The sequence below is a fragment of the Ursus arctos genome, unplaced genomic scaffold (genome assembly GCF_023065955.2).
Source record: "Ursus arctos isolate Adak ecotype North America unplaced genomic scaffold, UrsArc2.0 scaffold_34, whole genome shotgun sequence".
NCBI lineage: Eukaryota > Metazoa > Chordata > Mammalia > Carnivora > Ursidae > Ursus > Ursus arctos.
In genome coordinates this window covers 17,268,981-17,292,446 of record NW_026623030.1, presented here as the reverse complement: position 1 = coordinate 17,292,446, position 23,466 = coordinate 17,268,981, and the positions used below count along the sequence as shown (strand labels likewise).

Sequence of the window (23,466 nt, the reverse complement as noted above, 5' to 3'; positions counted from 1 at the left end):
CTTTCTCCAACTCCACAGTAATCCTATCCGCCTCACCACCTGAGAATCATTGGTTAAATCTGCTAGTATAGCCCTGGATAAAGGTGACTTTAGGATACATTAAAGTTCAAAATACACAACCAGAGAATCCAGAATCTGCGGTATGTTAGATAATTTTATGTAAATGCAACAATGTTTGGGGAACAACTTTAAAGCAGAGGGCATCTTCTAACAAGAATGGGTCAAATACAGTTTTTACAGTCAGATCTTGGATAAGCCTACTATTACCTTTTCAGATTTCCCTTATACACATTGAAATTAAATTACTCCTGGGAATAAAGGACATAAGTTATCATTCATGATATGGAGAATGGATGCTTTTCAACTTACTATTGTGTATTCTCACATTTGTTATTTGCTATATCTGCTCGGACTCTTTTAAATTAATAACTTGAAAACCTAGCAAAGAAAGTAATCTTCTGATGTTATATAAAAGCATAGAAAAAAATATAATATATTCACACTGCCTGGCCCACATATAGCAGTGACCCATTAAATAATAGCAGGATGAATGAATTAACAATCATAGTCAGGAGTGATTCTCAAAAGTACAATAAAAACAACACTTTCACTCACCCAATTCAATACACGTGATTCCAAGTGACCAAATATCAACTTTCCCATCATACTGTCCTTCATCCATAGCTAAGATCACCTCTGGAGCCATCCTGCCAAACGTAATGTACAACATTCGAGTTGCAAATTAAAAACAAAGTTCATCTAATGAAGTGATTTGGTAAAATAGCTGTTTAGGTACAGTGTGAAATTTTGTCTGATAAAGATATTATTTCTTTACACAAGTCATTTGGAAAAACACTGTTCAAAATAAAAACATTATACTCAAGGAGCTACATGAAACAACACATTATTTTCAATAACTCCTGGTTCCACCATTACCCATCAGTTTTACCGTGGCTAAATTACTTAACCTCTCTGCATATCAGTTTTTCCATCTGTAATGTGGAGAAAATTCTAATAGCTACCTCAGAGAGATGTGTAAAGGATTCATATGTATGAAATACTTAAATAACAATAGACAACATGAAAAATACTTATGGAACTATTTAAAGCAATATAATTAGATATTTCAAAGATATTACAACTTAAAAAATAAACAAACAGGCTATGGTAATGGATATTGTTTGTCCAGAATGGATTTCCATAGGAGGGCAGGGGCCTTATCAGTTTAATATGGTTTTTTAATATGCTTAGTAAATGCTATTTGATGATCATCGACAAAAAGGAAATTCAAATACTAGCTGATTTTTTTAGTAGGTAAGTAATTATCTAGGAATATAAGTCGTTGTCCAAGGTACAATGAAATTCCAATTTATCTATGAAAGGAAGAAAAGGCATCTTGAATAGATGGGGTGAAATTTTCAGTCAGAGTGAAAAACTAAGAAAAGTCTCAGAGAACTCAAAAAGAAAAAAAGAAAAAAGAACCTGGATTTCTTTCATTGAAAGGTAATATTTATGCTTGTTGACTACTGAGAGAAGGTTACAGAAACTACCTTGTCCTTGCCTGGAGATTCTGCCTCAAGAGAAAGTTTCAGAAGAAACTTCAAATGAAATCTAAAACCTGAGCTTGGTCAGTGAGTTGATAATCCTGCTCAGCTTACACACAGTGACATCAGCCGTATTTGAACAGTTTAAAGTCACTGGAAATTTTATACTAAGTCAGAGTGTTTCTTTTTTTGCCAGTGGGTTTTCTATCCTTTAATGAAATCTCATTTGAGGCACATGGTGAGACACTGTCAAAACAAAACAAAACAAAACAAAACAAAACAAAACAAAACAAAAGCAATGCTTTGAGCCCATCTTGTTCATGTATGCATATTTTAAAATTCTAGTTTTTAAATCCTACATACCAGTAAGGTGTGCCCACAAAGGAGTTGGCAGGAGAAGCCATTGAGGCAGATCCGAAATCAGCTAGTTTCACCTGACCTGGCTCTGTTAGAAGAATATTTCCTGCTTTAATATCCCTGTAGGAAAAAATAAGAGGGTTAGAAAATTACTTTTCAACTTTGATTATGGAATAGGTCAGAGCATGCAATTAATAAGACAAAAAGTTTATTAAAAAAAACCCTTGCTCAGATAGCCAGAAGGGGATTTAGTAATTACGGCATGTTATAAGGGGGCCCAGATTCCTGGGTGTACTTACAGGTAGGTCAAAGTAATTACTAAAAGGTAGAGCTTTCTTTAGAGGGAAGGAATACAACAAAAAAAAGGCAGACAGACGTGACCAACAAGGAAACCTATTCAGTTGCTACACTTAAAAAAGCATATTCTCAGATGCTAAATCCAGTCATTAAAAGTATCCCTTATGCTGGGAAAACTGGTGCCATTTGTAACTGCCTTTTTTTTCTTTCCCAAATTACATAACATTTTTGGAGTCCAAACAAACCTTCAATAACTGTATTATCTACCTACCAATAAACCTCAACTACACACATACCTTTTCTTTCTTGCCTGTGACCCTTTCTCTCTGCCTTAATTGTAACTGCAACTCTAAGGCATTTGAGGGTACATGTTATATAGAAGGTGTTATTTTAAAAATAACACTGTACAATAAAAAGAAGACCCTGAAAGATCAAAACAAACAAGGATTAGGGATTAGGAAATTGCATTTCTATTGTATTACTACAAAGAATCGAAAGTGGTTACTACTAAAGCTATTAGATATTTTATGCAGCAGAAAGTTTTTAAAGTATTATTTAAAAATATTTATTGTTGAGGATGACAATTTAGAATGAAAAGATGTGGATGTATTCTTGATTCTCTTCAAAAAAAGCATGAGGTGTAATGAGTACTAGGAACCAAGACTTATAAATTGATGGGCCATGGAAAGACAAAGCAGAGAGAATGAGGAAAACTTAGGTTGAAAATGAGAAGGTTCAAATGTTTCCAAAACAATGTCTCCAAAACTCTTGAAAATTCAGCTTCTTTACTCAAGATGACATTAGGCACTAGCAGAGAGAACTAAAAAAAACATTTATTTCTCTAACAACAGAAAAATATCTCTCTCTATTACCTTCGATTAGAACATTGACTTGTCAAATCAAAATAATAAATCTGAGACACGGTATTTATTTTTAAATAGGGAGCACACTTTAAAAGCTTTGTTTTTTCAACTTCTTTTATATCCTAAAGAAGATAAAGTATAATATAGAATATAAAATATTAAATTACTGCACAGATTTTGTTAACAAAGGCACAAAAAAAAATGAACCATGGCTTCAAACAGGAACCAGCAAAATCATATATAAACAAGTTGGCATTCGGTAAGGACATTTTGGTATCCAGAAAAGTACTATAAAAATTTTTTTTGTCAAACCCATAGACATTGTGGTTAAATCCATTTTATCAACATTTATTGGATATGGTTAGGTTCATTCTTTGTCTTTATAAATAAGTCAAATTCATGGCAGGAATTTTGGTCTGCCTATCTCGAGGAAGTTCTGCTTTTGTCGAACTAGTAACTGCTAATGGCTACTCGAGGATGATTAAAACAGAAGCAAAAGGGGAACCAATGATGTAATAGTTTCATTTCTTCCTAGTAAATGTCAAAAGTTTTTTCTTTTGTTTTTGAGCCATCTGAGATCCTTTATATCTACCCCTTATTGCACTACTTCTGCCACCAGTCATGAAAGTAACTGTACTAGAAGTTCTTTACTGACAGAAGGAAGAATCAGGAACAACATCTTCATTTAGGAGAAGTTAGTGTATAGGAAGTAGATTGGAGGGAGGGCAGTGGAGTTGTGGTAGAGAAAATAAAAGGTAGAGGAAAGCCTTGGATTAGGAGTTAGGAAATCTGAGCCTCAATCTTTATTATGTAAAACCTGTGAAACGATTGGCAATTATTTAAATCTTTCAGAGTCCCAGTTTCTTCACCTGCCAAGATAAATACAATAATATCTTCCTAAATATCTATGTGGACTATAGAAATGCACAATATTTTAAAGTGATGAAATAGCACATATTTATATAAGATTGACTTGTTATTTGCAACAGGAAAAAGGAGAAGAAACTCAGCTAGGAAATAAATATATGCAAGGAAGGCTGATTTTCTTTTCTTCTTGGACTTGTATCAAAAGGCTGCTGGGCCCTTCCTCAAATTTTCCTGCAACATCCTGCCTAGAGAACAGTTACCTATAGAACAGAGGTGATGCAAGTGTTTGTGTACATCTGGGACAGACCAAGAGACAGAATTCTGTCTAAATTCTGACAACTTTTCTTCTTACATCCAGCAGCAGCAATGTCTTTGCTTCCTATAAATCCACAGGCACCCTAAAAAGTGTGGCATGCACTAATTTTCAAGATTCCTTGGATAGTCCCGTAACTGACATGTAACTGGTCTCCAATCTTACCTGTGAATCAGTGCATGAGAATGCAGGTAGGCCAGCCCCTGCAAGGCACCGTGAGTAATGGCAGCAATTTCCACTTCTTGAAGTGGTTTTTTGTGAACTGAGGAAGGAAAAAAAATTCAGAAGTAGTATTCAGTTGCATTCTTCTTAATATCTTATACAGTTATACCAAACTGAATTACATACTCTCAAACGACAATTTGGGAACACATTCACCATATTTCCTACAGAATTGCAATAAATAATCAGATAACAGGAAACTCAAGTACAAAAACAAACAAACAGACTCCTTAAAACAAAATAAAACAAAGCCTGATAGTCACTGTAATGACTCGTTAATTGACTTGTCAGTTGCAAGTCAAAGCCACCACTGATTCCAATTGGCCAGGTCCAAATTTACCAGTCCTTTCTGACATTTTAAATGCCTAGAATGTTTTAGGTTGTATTATTCTCCTCTCCACAGAGCATCTATAATTACCTCTTCTAACTACAGGTTTTCATTATTTGTGCAAGCAGCTAATAAGCAATTTCTATTCAGAGATCAAGGATGATACAAGAAAGTTTTTTTTTAATGTAAATTTTTAACCCAGTCTCTGATTATAATAGGATTTGCAGAAGAGAACTGAGTCAGTCAAGATATTTGAAAGGGTTAAATATCAATATAATTTGATACCATCTACCTCTCTTTCATGCATACATACGAATTTGACGTTTTTGGCTACATACATTAGATCACATTAGCTGAACATTTTAGTAAGTACCTGCCCCGGATGGGCATTGCACTGAACAGCAGGAGGGCTGCTAATCATTCCCGAGACACTTTTAGCCTCTGCAGAGATAAAGTTCTCACAGTTCATCCACACAGCCCTTAGGTCTGAGTCAGCATCCATTTGCTTTGCCCAAACTGCACTTTAATATAGGAGTAGATACTATTCTGGTCAAGGCAGAACAAAAGGAGGGGATAGTGCTTTTATTCTTACCTTCTAACAAATCAGAGGCTGAGCCTAAGCAATATTCCATCACCAACTGTAATAGATTAAAATAATAACCAGAATAATTACAGTTAATAAGAAACTGCTAAAACCAACCAACTAACCAAGGAATTAAGAATGCTAGGAGAGTGAGTATTCTTTTTTCTTTCTTTTAAAGATTTTATTTATTTACTTGAAAGAGAGAGAGAGAGCATAAGCGGTGGGAAGGGCAGAGGAAGAGGGAGAAGCAGACCCTCTGCTGAGAAGAGACTCGATCCCAGGATCCTGGGATCATGACCTGAGCCGAAGGCAGCCACTTAACCACCTCAGCCACCCAGGTGTCCCATATGTCATATATTATTATGTATAATGAGTTATGTATTTACATCTAAACTATTAAAATTTGTTATATATTTATATATGTAATTAAATAACTATATATGTTAAAATTATTCCAATACCAGAATGATTTAAAACATAAGAAACATAGAAGTTTAAAGTTCTGAAATTTTGTTATAGTTTTCTGCTTGACATTAAAATAAACAGATTCAGAAACATTAATTTTATTTACTTATTAATAGAAGTGTAATTGATGTACAATATTATGTTGACTTCAGGTATACTTCATAGTGACTCAACAATTATCCATTATGAAATGCTCACCACCCTAAGTGTGGTTACCACCTGTCACCATATGAAGTTATTACAATATTACTGACTATATCCCTATGCTGTACTTTTCATCTTCGTTATTTTATAACTGGAAGTTTGTACCTCTTATTCCCCTTTACCTGTTTCACCCATTCCCCTATCCCTGTCCCATCTGGCCAGTAACAGTTTGTTCTCTGTGTTCAGGAGTCTGTTCCCAGTTTTTTGCTTGTTCGTTTGTTTTTTTAGATTCCACATATAAGTGAAATCATATGGTATTTGTCTTTCTCTGTCCAATTTATTTCACTTAGCATAATACCCTCTAGGTCCATCCATATTGTCACAAATGGCAAGATTTCATTCTTTTTTATGGCTGAATATTCCATTGTATACGTACACCACATCTTCATCCATTCATCTATCAATATCACTTAGGATGCTTCCATACTTGACTATTGTAAATATGCTGCAATAAACACAGGGGTACATATATCTTTTCAAACATGCTTTTTGTTTTCTTTGTGTAAATACCAAGTAGTGGAACTACTAGATCATATGGTACTTCTATTCTTGATTTTTTGAGGAAACTCCATACTGTTTTCCACAGCAGCTGCACCAATTTACATTCCCACCAACAATGTGCAAGATTCCCTTTTCTCTACATCCTCACCAACAGTTGTTTTTTGTCTTTTTGATAGTAGACATTCTAACTGGTGTGAGGTATAATTTTACCTCACACCAGTGAGGTAATGAGAGATTCCGCATTCAATCAATATTATAATGAACATTAGCCTTTTATGGGCACTACTTTTTTTTCTGCTTTGAGGTATAATGACAAACACTGTTTCTTTCTTTTTTTTTTTTTTAATAAAGACTTTATATATTTATTTGAGAGAGAGAGAGAGAGAGAGAGAGAAAAATAGCAAGAGCAGGGAGGAGAGAGAGAAGCAGGCACCCTGATGATCAGGGAGCCCGATGCAGGGCTTGGTCCCAGGACCCTATGATCATGACCTGAGCCGAAGGCAGAAGCCCAACTGACTGAGCCACCCAGGCACCCCTAACAAACACTGTTTCTTTAACCATTTTGATAGAAATGTTTCTTAAACAACTAAGTAAATTAATATGCACATATAACTTCCTTTAGCTGAGTATATGGAATATGAACATAGAAATTTAAAACCGAATGGAGAGAATATGTTTACAGTTATGGTTGCATTTAAAAAAATTTTTATGTTAATGTATATTTTTATCATGTATATTTGTTTCCTTATTATTCCATAGCACAAGGACACCTGAGCTGTGGCTGGTTGTTTGCTCCTCACATTAAACAGCTCTAGTTGCTCTACCTTTTTTTTTTTTTTTTTTAAGATTTATTTATTTATTTGAGAGACAGAGAGAGACTGAGCCAGCGTGGGGAGGGGGAGTGGCAGAGGGAGAGGGTGAGAGAAACTCAAGCCAACTCTGTGCTAAGTGCAGAGCCCAATGTGGGGCTCAATCTCACCACCCTGAGATCATGACCTGAGTCGACATCAAGAGGCGGATTTTCCGCTGACTGTGCTACCCAGGTGCCCCTCTACTTCTAAATTATAGGTCTGCTTTCTAACTTCCCTGATTTCTTCCTTCTGGTCAAATTAGTCTTGTGGCTGTTTGTATGTATGCCTCCAGCAGTTTAGTTCCTATGAGCTCCTTCTATTTAGCCTATCAAATCTGTTGTGGACAGAGACCCATTAACCAAGCTTGTTAGCATTCTATGTAATCTAAGAGTAAACAGGCTTTAAATAAGAGCCCAGAGGATTTTCTGAAGACTCCAAACGCATGGTATTTAGCACTTGATTTTGTAACATTTATCCTGCATGCTTAAAATCCCTTTCTTGACTCCTTTACGATAGCTGAGATTGCCAGAGAACTGATTTCCAGATAATGAGATACTCCTCTAATTAATTTCTTCTGCTCAGAACAGAAGTAATGACTATAGATATCTTAAAAGCTGCTTGAAAAGAAATATTTATGTTCAAGTATATTGTTTGATAGTCTATCTGGGAACAAAAATTCCATTTCCTAACTGGAGATGACATACAGGAAAACACTTATACACGGTAAATTCTCAATAAATGAATCTCAATAAATGATAGTTAGATTGGACTTTAAAATGGAGTGTAAGTGGGAACCTGGCTCAGTCGTTAAGCATTTGCCTTCAGCTCAGGGCCTGATCCCAGGGTCCCGGGATTGAGGGCCGCATCGGGCTCCCTGCTCTACTGGGAGCCTGCTTCTTCCTCTCCCACTCCCCCTGCTTGTGTTCCCTCTCTCGCTGGCTGTCTCTCTCTCTGTCAAATAAATTAATTAATAAAGTCTTTCAAAAAAAATAAATAAATTGGAGTGTAAGTTCTGATAAAGTACGAAGTATAGCATTTTCATGTACTAAACAGTACCTAAGGTGTGAACCTAAAAACAGAAACACAATCATGTAAAAATATACTAAAAAGATAAGAGTGGAACAAAAGACTTTTTGGAGGGGGTGTTGGGAGCAGAGGGAGAGGTAGAGAGAGAATCCCAAGCAGGCTTCACACCCAGCGCAGAGTATGATGCAGGGCTTGTTCTCACAACCCTGAGATCACAACCTGAGCCAAAATCAAGAGCTGGACACTTACCCAACTGAGCCACCCAGGCACCCAAGACTGTTTTCATTTTAATCACGTGCTAAGCCCTGTCTGATAAAACTTAGACCATGATGGTAATACCAAGCATAATCCCAAATTTGAGGGGAATTGGAGTGGGGGATGAGAAATGACAACAACAAAAATTCTAGGATGAGAATAAAAGGCTCTGCCTTTTACTTTTGCAAATAAATCATTATAAAATGGTACTAACTTTTCACTATCTGTTTGTTGATTGTTTATAGAATAAAATTTCCCATAGGCTAGATATAATATTTAATCTTATAGAATGTATAACATATGGCACACTCTGAGGTATTAACAAATGTTAAATACTGATAACAAAAGTCAAATGGGACAGAAATGGGACTGATAATTTCACAGATCAAAGAGATAACAGAAAAAAATAGAAAAAAATTTTAATTGGAAATAAATGATAATATAGGTCCTTTGACTTACCCAAGCAGTGTGCTCTTTCAAGTAACAACCTTTATACTCAATGGTATTAGGATGCTTTAATTGTTGTAAAAATTTGACTTCCTTGAGAATATCTTGCCATTTCTATTGAAGTCATAAAGAAAATGGTATGATTTTAGGCTGGAAATAGTATTTTATTATCAAGTATACATATATGATATTCTTTTCATTATTTTAAATGGACAAAGTGAAAGTTTAAGAAATGAAGCTGTTTAAACTTGTGTTACTTCTTTAATTTTAGTACATGTAAATGTAAATCAATTATCGGATATATTATAATAAATCTATTATACTAACTTATGTTCCATTCCACAAATTAGTTGAAGTAGAATATTAAGAATATTATACACTCCACAAAAAGGAATAAAAAAAACTATGATAAATGTTTAAAGAACTTTGTTTCTGCCATCAATTTCATACTAACTGGTTTATGTCAGTTTAGGTATACAACTGTCTTTAACATACCTCATGTGTCTGCTTCCCACTGTAGGACATTTTCTTAACTGCCACCACCTCATTGGTGTGAGCATTTGTGGCCTGTGTTGAGATAGCAGCAGAAAAAAAAAAAAAATGGAATGATGTTTCAGCCACTTGAACTTAAATATTCAACTAGAGACTTTAAATAACATTCTCACACTTCATTATCACAGTTTAAAGATGCTGCAACTTCTGAAAGACCGGATAGACATTTCCGCCCCACTGTAAAGTACAGCTTCTTTTGATCCCTATTCATATACATGCAAAGACCATAATATTAAAAAGGATTAGGGTTTAAAAAAATATATACAATCAAACAAAAACAAGTCAAATTTCCAAAACGTCCATACTGGCTTCACCATGTAAGATGTCCATCGATGGAGAACCAGTTAGATAATGTGGTACAATCATATGATGAAATAAGCAGTAAAAGAATGAGGTAATATATATGAATATATAGTAATATGGAAAGACACAAAAAATATAATGACAAAAAACAAGCTGCATATTATCTTACTTTTGCAAAATAGTACTAATGTGAGTGCATGGGTAGAAAGAATATGAGAGAATTTATAGCAGAATATATATCAGTGATAGTCCCTGGAGCAGTGCTGTCCAACAGAATTTTCTGTCTTGATGGAAATGCTTTATATCTACAGCGTATGTGATAGCATGTGAAATGTGGCTACAGTTACTGAGGAAATGGAGTTTACATTTTAATTAATTTAAATCTAAATAGTGGCTACTGCACTGAACAATGCAGCAGAAGGTAAGATTAATTTTAAGAGGGACTTTCACTTCCAAAGGTACTTATATTTTATAGTAAGAATGTATTACATATATACACACATCCGTGTGTGTATTCATCTACAAAGACTGCCTTGTCTCATAATTATCTCTATATAGCTTTTCCATACCCCAAATACAATTCACTGAAAGCACATATGAAAATAACAAATAACTCAAGTAATCGTCTTCCTCCAAATTTACTTAAGAGATTTAAAACTAGATAATTTTCTAAAAATTTTTGGAAAAATATATATGTCATTAAAAGATTATTTAATTTTGGCTTTCTTCTAATAACAGAGCTCTGCATCAGTGCCATAATCCTGATGTTAGTAAGCTATTTTGACTTTATGATATTATTATTGTAAAGAACTAAGGCTATAGCAGTGGTTCTGAGGTAAAAGATTGGAATTCACTTACCAATAAAATCAGGTCACCAATTTTAGAGAAAAATGTATAATCACTTTCTTAAATACACTTAAAGAAACTTCTCAGATAAAAAATGAATTTATTTCTAATTAAAAAATTATTTTTTATTTTATTTTTTCCAATTAAAAACTTTTTGAATTAAAAAATGAACAATAACTTATTGATATAAAAAATTCAACCTACAGAGTCTTACTGAATGACAAAAGAGCAAAAGAACACTTACTGAAAAAAAATTTTTTTACAAGTGCTAAAGAAAGGCAAAAGTACCTATTATAAAAATAAGGTATCTACTAGAGTTTTCAAATCAGCAGGCCTCTACAAAGGCATTTTTTAGATATTTTGTTCATTTAGAAGGTACAGATGGACTTTTATTAAATACAAAAATCTCTCAAATTTTTCTGGCTTTTAAAATTTAATGCTAAGACTGCTTATATGACAGCAACAAAGACAAGTTGATGTGAATTCAGTACTATAATAAAGGTTAGAGTGATTATATCTGAAAAGCAGATATTTTGGGGATGAATCTATGTACTGTGCAGCTTCAGCAGCCTTAGCAAGCTTTAGGAAATACTCATGCAATGAGGAGTTTTAACTTGTAAAGGGATTTTTAAAAAACAAATCCTTCACCTTTATAAAAAGAAAAAAAAGGCCCATACAAATGGAATCAGATGGTATTGTCTAATTGCTTATTAAGGTTATTTATAATCAATGCTTATTTGGAACCAGAGACTTGAAAAAAATAATAAAAATACTGGGGCGCTTGGGTGGTTCAGTCTGTTCAGTGTCTGAATATTTCGGCTCAGGTCATGATCTCAGAATAAGATCTCAGAGTCTTGAGACAGAGCCCTGTGTCTGGCTCTGTGCTCAGTGGGGAGTCAGCTTGAGATTCTCTGTCTCCTTCTTTCTCTGCCCCTACCCCCGTGCATGCTGTCTAAAAACAAACAAATCTTTAAAATATTATATATAATAAATATATGTATATATTTCTTTATATTTACGGAGTAATCTTACTCAGGACTTGGTAAGTATACTTGCTCACAAGTATACCTGTACTCAATATTTGCCTACTGGAGCACAAACTCAATATTTGAAAAATATTTTCATGTTGATTTTTCTTAGATGTGAAATTTATTTTTTAAGTTTTTATTTAAATTCCAGTTAGTTAATATACAATGTAATATTAGTTTCAGGTGTACAATTTAGTGATTCAACAACTCCATACATCACCCAGTGCTTACCACAAGTGCACTCCTTAATCCCCGTCACTTGTTTCACCCATTCCCCCCGCTCCCCTCTGGTAACCATCAGCCTATTCTCTAACTTGAGAGTCTGTTTAGATATGCAATTTTAAATGCAATTTTATATTGGTTAAAATTCAGAACTGAAACTTAAAAAAAATTAACGTTTTAATACAGAGAAAGGAAACTATCAGTGGGGTCTCAGCTTTCCAGTACTTCAAACCATATTATGATTATAACCTCTACATGTTTCAAGTGTTATTCTTGAAACTTACATTCATAATTAACACTTCCAATAGTCTTAATGATCTCAGTGACTTCTAAGCTAGATCATTGATTCAAAAAAATATTTACAGTACTATGTGTTTCTGATATTTTCTTAACCATTTCCAGCTACATTTAGATTACTGTCCACTTGTTGCTAATTTATAGAGAAATATAAAAATTAAAAATAAGCTTTTCTTTTTGCCTTATTATTAAGTCTCAACTAAAAGGTAATAATTATACCCAGAAGAATGGAACTAAATTATTAGCTTTAGGTGGAATATAGAAGATATGCGAAGTTTAACAAGGCAACAGTAGAAATGTAGAAACTTCTTGGTTGTGTTTGAGTGAATACAAAAATGAACATGGTTGGCCCTTTTCTATTTTCCTTTAATACAGAGTTTCTTACTATCTCATTTGTTAATGCTGCTAATTTCTGAATTACTTATATAAATCTAAACACACAGAGGTATTTCATCAACAGCTTCCGTTTTTTCTAAATATACTCTCAGCTGATTGATTCTATGAGAGCTGAGCCAGCTTATAGTTCACTTTAAACATATTTCCTGCCATCATTCTGTGTAAAAGCTGTAAACTACAAAAGCCTAACAGAATTACAGTGCTTGGGTATAAAAATGTTGGTTGCTAGAATCTAGTCTTAATGCCTTGCTAGCATGACTAGGATTCATGAAAAGTACTAATTAACAGTACCCCAAGTTCTCTGAGTTCTTTATAATTCACTCCTTCATTCAACAAATACTTATTAGGTATTCAAAAAGTGTCAGGTATTGGGCTAAGAATTGTGAGTAAATATGTCCAGTACCTATCTCTTGTCTATCGGCACAGACAGTAACAAAAATATCATAACCAACAAACATAAAATTGCAATTGTGACAGGTGCTATAAAGAAGAGTATGTGTTACTTGGAGAAACAAAAACGGGCGATGGGCAGGTCAGGCAAGGCTTCCCTGAAGAAATGAGGCTTCAGGTGACAGCTAAAAGAGGAACAGGAGGTAAGAAGGTGAAGGTAAAAGGGGAAACATTCCAGAAACAACAGTTAATGCAAAAATCCCATGACAATAGTCAAAAGAAAGCTATTATATATATTCTTTTAAAACATGTATATTTTATTTTATTTTTAATTAGTTAAAAGATTTCTAATCTTTTTTTTATAATAGTATTTTTTTATATTATGTTAATCACCATACAGTACATCCCTGGTTTTTGATGTAAAGTTCGATGATTCATTAGTTGCGTATAACACCCAGTGCACCATGCAATACGTGCCCTCCTTACTACCCATCACCAGCCTATCCCATTCCCCCACTCCCCTCGCCTCTGAAGCCCTCAGTTTGTTTCTCAGAGTCCATAGTCTCTCATGTTTCATTCCCCCTTCTGATTACCCCCCCTTTCTTTATCCCTTTCTTCTCCTACTGATCTTCCTAGTTCTTATGTTCCATAGATGAGAGAAACCATATGATAATTGTCTTTCTCTGCTTGACTTAAGGAAAGCTATTATATTACAGCTAGGGCAATGAGAATAAGAGGGAATATAGCTTCAGTACAAAAAGGGACACATCGTGGAAGACCTTATAGGCTGGATACAGTAAGGGTTTTTTGTTTGTTTGTTTGCTTTTATAATAATATTTTTTTATTATATTATGTTAGTCACCATACGGTACATCCCTGAAGTAAGGGTTTTGATCAGATTTACTTCTTTTTCCCCCAAGCTCACTGTAGTGCAGCCAACAGACTGAAGAGAGACCGCAGTGGATGCACAAAGATGGTTTAGGGGGCTATTGCAGTTGTCCAAGGAAGAGATGATAGTCTTCTTGGTTATCATGGTATGAGTAACAAGAGGAAGAATCTTAACAGTGAGGGAGGAACTACACATAAATATTACTGTGGCCAATGAGAAATCCATTTTTAAGGTATTACCTGTGTCACCATTATAGATAAAAGGTTCAAGCTTTTCTAGGTTTTACAGTAAAGTGTAAGTTAATTCCCCTTTAATCTGTTTTTTAGTGCCTTATGGGTTTATATGGGCCTGTACTACTCATTTTGTACACAGGCAATACTATATAGTTAATGATTACATTTTCAAAGCCACCCGGATATCCTTATGATTTCTCTAGTCTATCATATCAACAAAGAACATATATTTAGTGCCTACAGTAAACAGGGCAGCGGGCTAGTCTTTAGATTTGTAAAGAAATACTAGAAACGGTCATCATTTTCAAAAGGCATATACTCCAGTTAAATAGACAGGACTTAGCCCAAACAGCAAATAAATCATTAGGTCTTCTTCAGCCTACTACAAAGCAGGTCTCATTTTGTCCTTAGTCCAAAGGCTTGTAAGTAAGTTTCAAAACATGCTTGGTTTACTGTAGTCAAAAGGAGAAGTTTGAGAGGGGTCTAGCTGCTTTTTTATTTTATTTATTTATTTTTAATTTAAATTCAAGTCAGTTAACATATAGTGTGTTATTAGTTTCAGCAGAATTTAGTGATTCATCAGTTGCATATAACACCCAGTGCTCATTACATCTAGCTACTTTTTAAAATACAAAAGTCAGATAGAGATTGGAACTACCTTCTGACTGGCCAAGAGAGATTCTGAGAGGATGAATGAGTTATAAAGAGAAGGAAAGTAAGAAAAGATGACTGAGGAAAGTATCTCGGAGCAAAACAAATAGGTCACAAACAAATACATACAGGATGTTTCTATTTTTAAAAAGTTCAAAACCAGGCAAAACCAAATTATATTGTTAGGGGTGCAGAAGAAAGTGAGTTACCTATGGGAAAAAAAACTAGAAAATAATCACCATAAAATTCAAAATAGACATAATGTAAGAAGGGTTTCTGGGGTGCTGGCAATGTTCTATTTCTTGGCCTGGCTGGTGTTTATGAAGGGATCTACCTTTAATTGTTCTTTAAATTACATATCAAAATATATGGGCATGTATTTATGCACACTTCCATATGTGCATTTATAATTTAAAAATCCTTCTTGCGGTGCCTGGCTAGTTCAGTTGGTAGAATGTGCCACTCTTGATCTCAGGGTTGTGAGTTTGAGCCCCAAGTTGGGGGCAGTGATTACTAAAAAAAAATAAATAAAAAAACTTAAGAAAAAAAGAAAAAGCATCCTTGTGAATGAGGAAGACAGGACTTTGGGCTTTAAATACTATTCTAAGCCCAAAGACTAACAGAGCAGTGTTGACTAGAAAATTAGCACCCTTTTCGGCCATGGAAGGTCACTTAATGATAAAATGTACTTGAGTGGAAGCCAAATATTAAATGGGGGCAAAGGAGAAGTGGTGGTAGTGCTGAGTACAGACACAAAGGCATGATAAAGAGTTCGGGGAAAACAAAGGCTGAAGATTTGGTTAGAAACAAAAAGATGAGTTAAAATGCAATTAATAAAATCTTATTTGGAAGGACAACTGAAGATAAGCCCTACCCAGATGCCAAAACATAAAGAATCAATTAAAAGTCAAATACTGTTTGATTAAGAAAAAAAATTATTCGGTAACAGGTTTAGAGGAGAAATAAGTAATAAGTAGTACTTAAATATCACCTGCTTTCATGGACTAGGTCTCTTAAGTATTTGTGACTTTGATGAGGCAAACTTCTAAGGTTATATAAATAAATTAAAAACTACATTTTCTGTAATGAACTTCAGGTGAATGAGCTATGGTAACATTTCAGTCACTTCTCATTCTTCTCATCAAAAGAAAATCACAGTCTTAGAATTTGAACTGACTCTAAGGGGCTAAGCCTTACACCCTTTAACTAAATACTGACTTGACATGAATGTTACTAAAAATCTTTGTTGGTCCACCTGAGTAGCCATCGGTTCATCCATCCATCTGTCCATCATTTATTGAGTTCCTACTATTATCAGACATTATACAGGTTACTGGGGATATAGCGATGGATAAGATAGGCATAACCCCTGACCTCATGGCATTAATGTAGGAGAAGGGACATACAGGAGTCAAAAAATCTCACACATAATTATGGAATTACAACCATGATGAATGCAACAACATGCAAGCATAAGGTGCTATGAGGTCATAAAGAAAGTCTTAATTTAGTGCTGGACAGTTGAACAGAAAGGCAATCCTGTGGTCGTAACACTTAAACTGAAATCTGTAGGGTAAGGAGGAGTCAGGCAGGGATGGGGATGCAATGTGCAGAGTTTTCTAGGTGGGAGGAATAGCATATATAAAGGCCCTGAGGTGGAAAAGGACTTGGCATATAGAGGAAATGCATAGGGCCAAAACTCAAGCTTATAACATTTTTTGGACTACTTGATAGCAAGAGTCAGGTGACAGAGATTCCACTGACTTTATTTTTTATTTTATTTTTTTTAAAGATTTTATTTATTTATTTGACAGAGAGACAGCCAGCGAGAGAGGGAACACAGCAGAGGAGTGGGAGAGGAAGAAGCAGGCTCCCAACGGAGGAGCCCGATGTGGGACTCGATCCCGGAACGTCGGGATCACGCCCTGAGCTGAAGGCAGACGCTTAACGACTGCGCCACCCAGACGCCCCTCCACTGACTTTAATAATGCCTAGAATTCTAGGACTGGCTTTTCAGCAATGAGTATTTACCTCTGGTGTAGACATTTAATTCGTAGAATAAACACTAAAAGCTAGCATATTTTACAAGTAATAGAATGTGTAGAATTCAAACTCCCCTAATTTAATCTATCTAAACAAGTCTAAAATTACTTACAAAATAAACTGCTCCAAAACTTCCATGTCCGATTTCGTGCAAATCAATAAAAAGTTCTTCAGGATCATCTTTGTAGAAGAGATCGGCAATCTCTGGGTCCTTTGGCACCCCTTTACGCATGATGACCAGTATTTGCAAACGTTTTGCTTTTGATATCCCAGTCAGCCTTATCTCTCATTTACAAATATTTTGGGGGGCAAGTATTTAGTACCTGTAAAAAAATAAGGTTTGACATTAACTTATTTCTAAAACATCTTGGTTGGTGGCAATACAAATTAATATTAAAAGCACCTTGGTTTTACAAACTTCAAAATAAAAAGACAAATAACCCAAAAGAAAAATGGGCAAAGGATCTGACTAGACATTTCTCCAAAGATACACAAGGGGCCGTTAACACGTGAAAAGATGCTCCACATTATTAGTCATTAGAGAAATAAACATTAAAACCACAGTAATATACCATTTTATATCCACTAGGATGACTACTATCAAAAAGTCAAATAACAACTGGCAAGGATGTGGAGAAAGCAGAACACTCCAAAACTGCTGGTGGTAATATAAAGTGGTGCACCATTTTGGGAAACAGACTGGCAGTTCATCAAAAACTTAAAAATCAAGTTACCATTTGAGCCAGAAATTCTACTCCTTGGTATAGACCCAAGAGGAATAAAAACATATGTCCACACAAATACTTGTATGGATGGTTATTGACAGCAGCATGATTCATAGTAGCCAGAGGTGGAAACAACCCAAATGGTGAATATTCATTCCATTTGGTGAATGAATAAACAAAATGTGGTACATCTGTACAATGAAATATTATTCTGGCATAAAAAGGAATGAAGTACCATATAGCTACAACATGGGCGAAACTTGTAATCACGATGCGAAGTTAAAGAAGCCAGTCATAAAAGACGACATATTGAATAATTCCATTTATATAATACACCCAGAATAACTAAATCTATGGAGACAGAAAGCAGATTATTGGTTGCCTACAGCTGGAGGAAGGATAGCTTTGGCGGTGACAGCTAAAAGGCATGGGCTTTCTTTTCAGAGTGATGAAAATGTTCTAAAACTGATTGTGGTGATGGCTGCACAAGGGTCATATACCAAAAACCACTGAGCTGTGCACTTTGAATGAGTTATATCTCAATAAATCTGCTTTAAAAGCATTTTGGTCTAATTAACATTGAAATAATAACAACTAGGATTTATTAAGCACTACTATGTGTCAGGCAACACTAAATTCCATATATGTATATATTCTTTTCTTTAATCCCTAACCAGCTTTGTAATGTAGGACTTTATTATTTTGATTTTATACAACAAACTAGAACTGAGAGGCAAAACTATTCCCCTGTAATCAGGCAGCTACTATTTGTCAGAACTGGGGCCCAAACCCAGATCTAACTGTAAAGCCCATGCTCTTAATATACAATATATACATATAGAGTAGGTAATTAGATAACAAACTGCTATAATTTGGAGATTATGCTAACATTCACTTAAAGAGGCAGATTATTCTGCTGCTATACAAAATACTCTGAGTTTAAAGTTTCTTTTTTTTTTTTTTAAAGATTTTATTTATTTATTCGACAGAGATAGAGACAGCCAGGGAGAGAGGGAACACAAGCAGGGGGAGTGGGAGAGGAAGAAGCAGGCTCATAGAGGAGGAGCCTGATGTGGGGCTCGATCCTATAACGCCGGGATCACGCCCTGAGCCGAAGGCAAACACTTAACCGCTGTGCCACCCAGGCGCCCCTAAAGTTTCTATTAATAAAAGGACATTACTTTGACAAGCTTATATGTTGATTATTAATAGTTACATTTAATTGATATAGATTATTTTTTATTTTTTGAAAAATACTGAAATACTAACTTTCATCTATATATATATTTTTTACTGTAAATACTCCTCCACCATGAGAATCAATCATTCCAACATTGAACATATCACAGGATAGTTTGTGTTTCTTCCTTGATCCATTAGATAGCTATGTAGAAATTTAGTTATTGGCCAATAAAATTGTGTTTTTAAAAATGTGAGCCAATAGGCTTCATTCAAGGAGAAGAGAAAACAGCGTAGTTAATAAAGAAGTACAAGTAGTCAGTGCTAAGAAGCACTTTTCTCTTGTGACATGTACATACTTCACATGGTTAGTCTAGTTAAATCATTAGCATAGGTAGGTCAGCAGCCTAACTACCCATCTATCCAGGCAACTCTTTCTTTAACTCAACAAATATTTATTGAGTACCTACTATTTGTCAGGCACGTATTGGGTGTTGGTTGGTCCCAGGTACAATGGGATGTAGTCCCTGTCCTTAAAGGGCTAGAGTCCGATGGGGGAATAAACATTAATAATAAACTATAATGATAGAAATAACAAAATGGTTATAAATAATGTTATGATGAAAAAGTATAAATTTAATAGAAGATATAATAGGGTGACCCAGTCACCCTATTGAAAAAGCATGACTTTTTAGGAAAATTAAAAGTAGTTCATTCAATATGGATGTATGGAAGAGTTAGAAAGAGAAAATATAAAGCTGGCGTTAAGCCAAAGAAGATCATAACAGGCATTTTAGACCATATTAAGAAACTTGGACTTTATCCTCAGGGTAGTGGGGAGCCATCAAAGGTTTCAAACAGGAAAAAGGGATTCCCCTGCAACACTGCACTTGTAATCCTGGGCACTCACCCTGACAATCTATGAACACTGATAACCATAAAGTCAATATATCAATACTACTGAAAAAAAGTAACTTAAATTTGGTTGTCAGTCAAGTGACTAAAAGTACTCAACTAACATTCAAAAAGTGCTGTTGTCTTCATTACTTATGTTTGAGAACAGAAAAGAGAAACAATGCATTAAATCAAAGATATCCCTTTTCAAGAGTACGCCAAAAAAAAAAAAAAAAAGAGCAATTTATGAGACTGTCTTTAAGAAAAACAAAAAGATCTGGGAACTAAATTTATGAGAACTAAAATCTTTCCAATCATCAAAATGTAATCTAAACTTTTAAATATTTTGTCTTCAGTGTGAATAAAGCTAAGTACTACGGATAATCATTTGGAAGAAACACATTTTTTGTATCATTATGTCATACTCTAGACTAAAATGATTCTCAAAAGAAATAAATATTTAAATATAAAAGAAATGACACCATAAAAACTTCTAAAATAAATTTCAGGTGAATCTTTAATTACTAAGCAAGACACCAGAGGCAAAAGTCATAAACCAAAATCACTAAGTTTGACTATATATAATTAATAACTTCCATATCTTAAAAAATTATAATGGATGGACTTCTGCTTCCAGCCAAGATGGAGTAACAGGGACAAGATTTATTAGCTGCGACCAGAAACAACTAACATCACAAGAAAACAGACCAAAATTCTTCATAAATATAGATGCACAAACGGGTAACAAAATTACAGCAAATAAAATCCAATAATATATAAAATGGATAATACATCATGAGTAGATGGAATTTATCCCAGGAAAGCAGGTTGGTTTAACACTCAAAAATCAAGCAATGTAATTCACCAAATCAACAATCTGATAAAAAGCTGAATGATCATCTCTAAAATGCAGAAAAATCATTTGACAAAATCCAAAATTCAAACCTGATAAAAATTCGGAGCCAACTCAGAATAGAAGGTGATATCCCCAACCTGATAAAAGAAATCTATGAAATATTTATAGCTAATATCAAAAGTAATATCAAAAGACCAAATGATCTCCTAAGATCAGGAATGAGGCAAGGAAGTCTGATGTCAGCCCTTCTCTTCAACATTGTGCTGGATGGTCTATAAGTGCAATAAAGCGAGAAAAAAAGAAATTAAAGACATCAAGATTGGAAAGGAAGAAGTTAGACTTTTACTGACAAACAACATAATCACCTATGCAGAAAATTTAATGCAATCTATAAAAAGCTACTAGAATTAATAACTGAGTTAATCAAAGTGGCAGAACACAAGATCAAGATCAATACAAAACTCAATTATATTTTTACATATGAACGAATGGAAATAAAAATTTTAAAACATCACAATAGCATAAAAATAGGAAATACTTAGGGATAAATCTGACAAAGAATGTGCAAGACCTTGGGGCGCCTGGGTGGCGCAGTCATTAAGCGACTGCCTTCGGCTCAGGGCGTGATCCCAGCGTTATGGGATTGAGCCCCACATCAGGCTCCTCCGCTATGAGCCTGCTTCTTCCTCTCCCACTCCCCCTGCTTGTGTTTCCTCTCTCGCTGGCTGTCTCTATCTCTGTCGAATAAATAAATAAAATCTTTAAAATAAAAAAATAAAAAAAAAGAATGTGCAAGACCTGTATACTGAGAATTATAAAATAATGGTGAAAAAAATTAAAGACAGAATGAAGAGAGATAACTGTGGTTATAGGTCAGAAGAATCAATACTGGTTTTTCTTTAGGAAAAAGAAATTGAGAAGCTGATTCTAAAATACATATGAAGAAGAGAGAGGAGTCCAAAATGGCGGAGGAGTAGGAGACCTTAGTTTCGTCTGGTCCCAGGAATTCAGCTAGATAGGTACCAAATCATTCTGAAAACCTGAGAACTCAACTGGAGATGTAAGAAAAGAATAGCTGCAACTCCACAAATAGAAAAGCAACCACTTTCTGTAAGGTTGAAGGTGTGGAGAAGTGAATCCGAGGGGATATGTGGAAAGATAAACAGCCAGGGGGAGGGAGCCTCTGTAAGCCTGCTATCAGAAAGTGATACAGCAGCGGAGCACAAAATCAGAACTTTTAGAAAATCAGAACCCTGCTCCAGTGAGGGACGTCTCACCTGAAAGGTGCTCACATTGCTAAGTGAAGGATGAACCTTAGTTGGGACAGTGTGGTCTCAGGATCCACAGCGTCACAGGAAGACCGGGGATGCCTGAGAGAGGCAGAGTTCCCAGGCACTGGAGCAGAGATGCCGGCTATAATCAGCAAGTGGGTTCTCAGCTTGGGGTTGCCATAAACCACGAACCACGGCACAATCGGGCAACCGCTTCCCCAGCCGAGGCCCAGCAAGTGGCATAACCGGTGAGACCCCTCCCAATTCCCTGGGAGAGGCGTAGTGCAGGAGCACCCCGCAGGAGCCTGCAGGGTTTAGAGACTCAAAATGGGGTTCTGTGCCTGAGATAGAAACCCTCGGTCGTGGGCTGGGTGATCATGGAGTATGGCCAGAGACCGGGGCGACAGGAGGGACTGACTACTTTTCTTTGAGGACGCACTGAGGAGTGGGGCCCCAAGCTTTAGACCCTGGGCAGGAGATTGGGAGGCTGCCATTTTCATTCTCATCCTCTGAAGCTGCACAAAAAGCCTTCAGGGAACAAAAGCCACAGAGAGCAAACCCAAGATTGCTTAGTCTGGACCCCTGACTAGGGTGGTGCAATTCCGCCTGGGGCAAAGACACTGAGAATCCGTGCAACAGGCCCCTCCCCCAGAAGATCAGCAAGAACATCCAGCCAAGACCAGTTTACTGATCAAAGAGAACTACAAAACCCCTGCGCTAGGGGAATACAGCACACAGAATTCATGGCTTTTTTACCCATGATTCTTTAGTCTTTCACTTTTAATTTAAAAAATTTTTTCCTTAACTTTTTCAACCAATTTCCTATTTTATCAACTCCTTTCTAAAATCTTTTCATTTTTATAGTTACATTCTATCCCTTCATTGTATTTAATTTTATTTTCGTATATATGTAAGTTTTTCTTTCTTTAAAATTTTGGGATGCAGTTTCTTATAGCATAACAAAATATACTCAAAATCTAGTATGTGGCTCTGTTCTAGTCACCTGTCTGATCATATGCTCTCTCTTTTTTTTCCTTCCTTTTTTTTGGTTTTGTTTTGCTTTTTTGTTATAGTCTTTTAAAATTTTCATCTTTACAGTTACATTCTATCCTTTCAATGCATTTAATTCTATTTTTGCATATACATAAGTTTTTCTTCCATTACAATTTTGAGATGTAGTTTCTTATAACAAACCCATCAAAATACACTTAGGAGATAGTGTATTGCTCTGTTCTGTTCACCTGTCTGTTTATATCCCTTCCTTTGCTGCTGCTGCTGCTGTTGTTGTTGTTGTCTATATCTTCTTTTTTTTCTCATCTTAATTTTCATTTTTATAGTTACATTCTATCCTTTCACTGTATTTAATTTTATTTTTGTACATACGTTAAGTTTTTCTTTCTTTACAATTTTGCGATCTAGTTTTCTAACAAACAGACCAAAACACACACAGGATCTAGTGTATTCCTCTCTTCTGTTCACCTGTCTGATTATATTATTGTTTTTGTTTGTTTTTCATTTTAATTTAATTTTAATTTTTTTTTCTCGGTTTCGGGTCTCTTCTGATTTGT

At 35.2% G+C, this 23,466-nt stretch overlaps 1 protein-coding gene across 4 annotated transcripts in view; it reads right to left on the bottom strand.

The window, feature by feature from the left end:
• The window catches only part of TAOK3 (TAO kinase 3), a 174,771-nt gene that overhangs the window by 66,726 nt on the left and 84,579 nt on the right, over positions 1-23,466 (bottom strand). For all 4 annotated transcript variants that reach the window (XM_026514976.4, XM_057306029.1, XM_057306031.1 and 1 more), the window contains 7 exons: positions 17,086-17,296; positions 9,619-9,690; positions 9,136-9,237; positions 5,384-5,429; positions 4,407-4,503; positions 1,908-2,021; positions 616-707 (listed from right to left, as the gene is read on the bottom strand). In XM_026514976.4, the coding sequence (XP_026370761.1) occupies positions 616-707; positions 1,908-2,021; positions 4,407-4,503; positions 5,384-5,429; positions 9,136-9,237; positions 9,619-9,690; positions 17,086-17,205 (643 nt within the window). In that variant the 5' untranslated portion in view covers positions 17,206-17,296. The remainder of the gene's footprint in view (positions 1-615; positions 708-1,907; positions 2,022-4,406; positions 4,504-5,383; positions 5,430-9,135; positions 9,238-9,618; positions 9,691-17,085; positions 17,297-23,466) is intronic.